This window comes from Austrofundulus limnaeus, unplaced genomic scaffold, assembly GCF_001266775.1.
Source record: "Austrofundulus limnaeus strain Quisiro unplaced genomic scaffold, Austrofundulus_limnaeus-1.0 Scaffold498, whole genome shotgun sequence".
Classification (NCBI taxonomy): Eukaryota; Metazoa; Chordata; class Actinopteri; order Cyprinodontiformes; family Rivulidae; genus Austrofundulus; species Austrofundulus limnaeus.
The window spans coordinates 112,084-115,457 of record NW_013952900.1 but is presented as its reverse complement, the minus strand read 5'-3'; the positions used below and the strand labels follow the sequence as shown (position 1 = coordinate 115,457).

At 37.3% G+C, this 3,374-nt stretch overlaps 1 protein-coding gene across 2 annotated transcripts in view; it reads right to left on the bottom strand.

The window, feature by feature from the left end:
• Positions 1-1,454: 1,454 nt before the first annotated feature.
• The window catches only part of sac3d1 (SAC3 domain containing 1), a 6,437-nt gene continuing 4,517 nt past the window's right edge, over positions 1,455-3,374 (bottom strand). For both annotated transcript variants that reach the window (XM_014025776.1, XM_014025777.1), the window contains one exon: positions 1,455-2,586. In XM_014025776.1, the coding sequence (XP_013881230.1) occupies positions 2,135-2,586 (452 nt within the window). In that variant the 3' untranslated portion in view covers positions 1,455-2,134. The remainder of the gene's footprint in view (positions 2,587-3,374) is intronic.

The following is a 3,374-nucleotide window of genomic DNA, read 5'->3' as shown; positions in this document are numbered from 1 at the left end:
GTGTGTGTGTGTGTGTGTGTGTGTGTGTGTGTGTGTGTTGATTCCCACTTCATTTTGTTTGTTTGACCTTTTAGAAACCCGCGCACCTCTGGCTGCTTCTCTTCTCTGCTGGTTTTTTCCGCTCCTAAAACCAGAGAGTCAAAAGTAAAAGTCATTTTAAGAAGTCCTTCTGTAACGATAAGATACTTTTTTCGGCTAAAGTTTAACCGCTGTGAAACATTACGTTAAAAATGAAAGGATAGTCAATGTGAAAAGAGCAAACAAACAGTTGATAAAGTTACCTTCGCTCAGGTGACTTTCGGGGCGTCACGATTGCTTTAGGCTGACACCTAGTGGTCAATAGGCGCAATTACAAGTCAGTAAAGAATGCATAGGCCAGTGGTTCCCCCAGAGGTTCTCGAATAAGGGTTCCAGGAACCCCCAGGGGTCCGCGAGAGGTACCATCTTGGGGGTCCTGAAAAAATTTCACTAAATTGTTAATTTGTTTTTTTTTAAAGCACGGAGAACATTGAACTAATAAAACAAACATGATAAACTTAATAAAAGTATATACATGTATTCCCATGGCATTTAGGGGTTGAAATGACAATAAATTATCTTTTAAAACAGCCTGGGGTTTATGAGGGGGTCCCTGGAATTTTTTCACCCTTGTAGGGGGTCCCCAGACAAAAATGGCTTGTGAACCCCTGGCCTCCTATAGGTAACTTTATTTTTTTATGCCCCATCTGAAATGAAGTTAATGAGATATATTAATATAATATAATATTGAGACAATAACAATATAGGATTATTTATCTGTAGAAATTATCATTTTCTGGGACCAGCATTCTGCATTGCATATAAGTGAAACAGTACAATATGTAAAAGAACAAATGCTATTATCTTTTACCTTTTAAATTGGTTTATTTTGGCTGCATTGGATCTTTCATTTGTTAAAATTCCTTTTAAAATAGATTTTTATATTTAGTGAAGAAAAGGAGCTGTGTGCAATGACTTGTAACTTTTAAACTTTTAAGACATTTTGTTTACAATTATTTCCCCCTATAAAGCTTATCAGTTCCTTCAAAAAACTGTTCTGTTAGAAATCTGCTTTATACTTATTCCATCCTTTTGCTATTCTGATAATTCACAGCTTTCCTCGGCCACTACTGAGAGGTTTCTCTGCTCCAACACACCTGATTTGAATAAATGGGTGATTAACAGGCCTCTGCAGAACCTGAAGAGGTCATTCATTCACTGAATTAGGTGTGTTAGARCACAGAAATGRGTAAAGCATGCAGGACCAACATTAGACACCCCTTTTAGCTATTTCTTCCTGGCTTTTTATTACTTTTGGCTTTTAGATAACATTTTAGCGTGTTTTGGTACTTTTAGCTAGCGTTCTGCTTCTTTTAGCTTTATCTAAAGTTCAGCTTCTTCAGTAACTTTCAGCGGTCACAGCTCTCGACCTCCGCTGTATTTTTGCAGAAAATGCTGTTTATTTTGCACCTTTTGAAACCAAAGTTACTGCTTTACATCAACTACAATACAATAAAAGGAAAGAAACATGAAATTATAAAGTAGAAAATAAGCAACAATTTACATAGAAAAATTTTTCATAAAGATACAGCTCTATTAGACGCCAAAGCAGAAGGGTTAAACACAAAAACATCCTGAAAAAAAAAAACAGAGCTCGTCATCCTGACTTGTAGAGGAAAACCGCTGAGCAGTAAAATCTACATTTTTAAATACTTCACAGAAACATGGCAGTAACAAAACTTTAAACTGTGCTGAAAAAAGTGAAATGATTGTTTTTTTTCCCTTATTTTGAAAGGCAACAAAGTCGACATGTTTCAGTTCTTTGCTTTCATCAGCAAGTCTTATTCACCCTGAAGTTTGTCATAAGTTTATACTTGACTTTACAGTAAAACATGCCAAAACCTTTATTGATTAACAGTGAAATCATTCATAACAATATAACCAATGAACACAATGAATATAAAACCAGTTCACAGCTTGAAGGGTTTATTTATAACCTAAATGTAAGATCATCTGTTTTAAATGTAAAACATGTAGAACGCTGCAAAATCTCAGACTCATAATTATCCTGTAGTTTAAACAGGCTGCTGGTAAAGAAGCAGGATTCACGCGTCTCTTAAATGCAGTCATGAATAATGCTCTGAATTGTGAGGTCTTTCTGTTTCTCAGACACGATGCTGTGATACGCTTTGCACTGAAACCTCCCTTCAGCTTCAGTGAAAGCAGCTTTTGTGAAAACCACTTGGTCGTGCTGATTGACCTCCACGCCGTACGTCCGACAAAGCTGCGCTGTCAGYGGCGGGTCTAAGGCCAGGACCTGAGCCAGTCGCTCCAGAGGGAAGCGGCAGTTGCGGCTGCTGAACCCGTGGCTGTAGATCAGCAGCAGGTCTCGACGGCACGCCGCTAGGTGCCGGTGCAGCGCGCAGGCCTGCAGGAAGTTCAGCCTCCGGGCCAATCGCAGCAAGCGGACAGGGTTTCTGTCGAGGAAACATCGATTGATGGCGAGCGCCAGCGTGACGGACGGAGCGCTGCGGAGTCGGACGACGTGCTGCGTGGCACGAGATGAACCTGTAGAGCAAAAACAAATCTATTTATGAAGATATTATGTAGCAGAAGTGAACGCTTGGTTAATCATTTATTTAAAAGAATGCTATTTAAGTCTACTGAATATACAGTAAAATCTTTAGGGCACATATTACACACACACATGCTCTCTTCTTACTGTGTGAAATGTACCTTTAACATTTTCATGCTGGCAATTATTCACACCCTGAATTTTGAAGCACATTTGAAATTTTTTCCTTTTAACATTTCTACTGTTGACAATTTCCTTTCTGTTTGTATTAAGTTGAAAAAAATTGATCATTAAAAGCATTTAAGTCACACCTGCTTTTTAAAAACTTGCTGGTAAATGAAGGAAAAGAGTAAGCCATGTTTTCAAGAAAAGATAAGACTTTAATTAAATCTCTGCATCAGTAAATTATAGGTAACACAATAACCGAGATGCATAAAAGTTTAAGTGAAATATTTGATGTTTTGAACTCTTAAGGACAGGGATGGGTACCTTTAACATTTGAATCGATTCGGTACCAATATCAGGTACCTGGGAATCAGTACCGGTACTTAACGGCACCAATTTTCGATACTTTGTGTGGTTTTTTTTTTTAAATAATAAACTTTACATATTTCTCAATATATAAAATGTAACAAATATCAAGACAACATCCAACTCTTTGTATTGTAACATCAGTTGTGTAACTTATTTCTTTGTTTCTTTAAGGTGAAAACTGTTGAAAACAATCAGACTGTTTTGTCTTATTACACAAATTAAAATCCAGCTCCACATGTTTCTATTG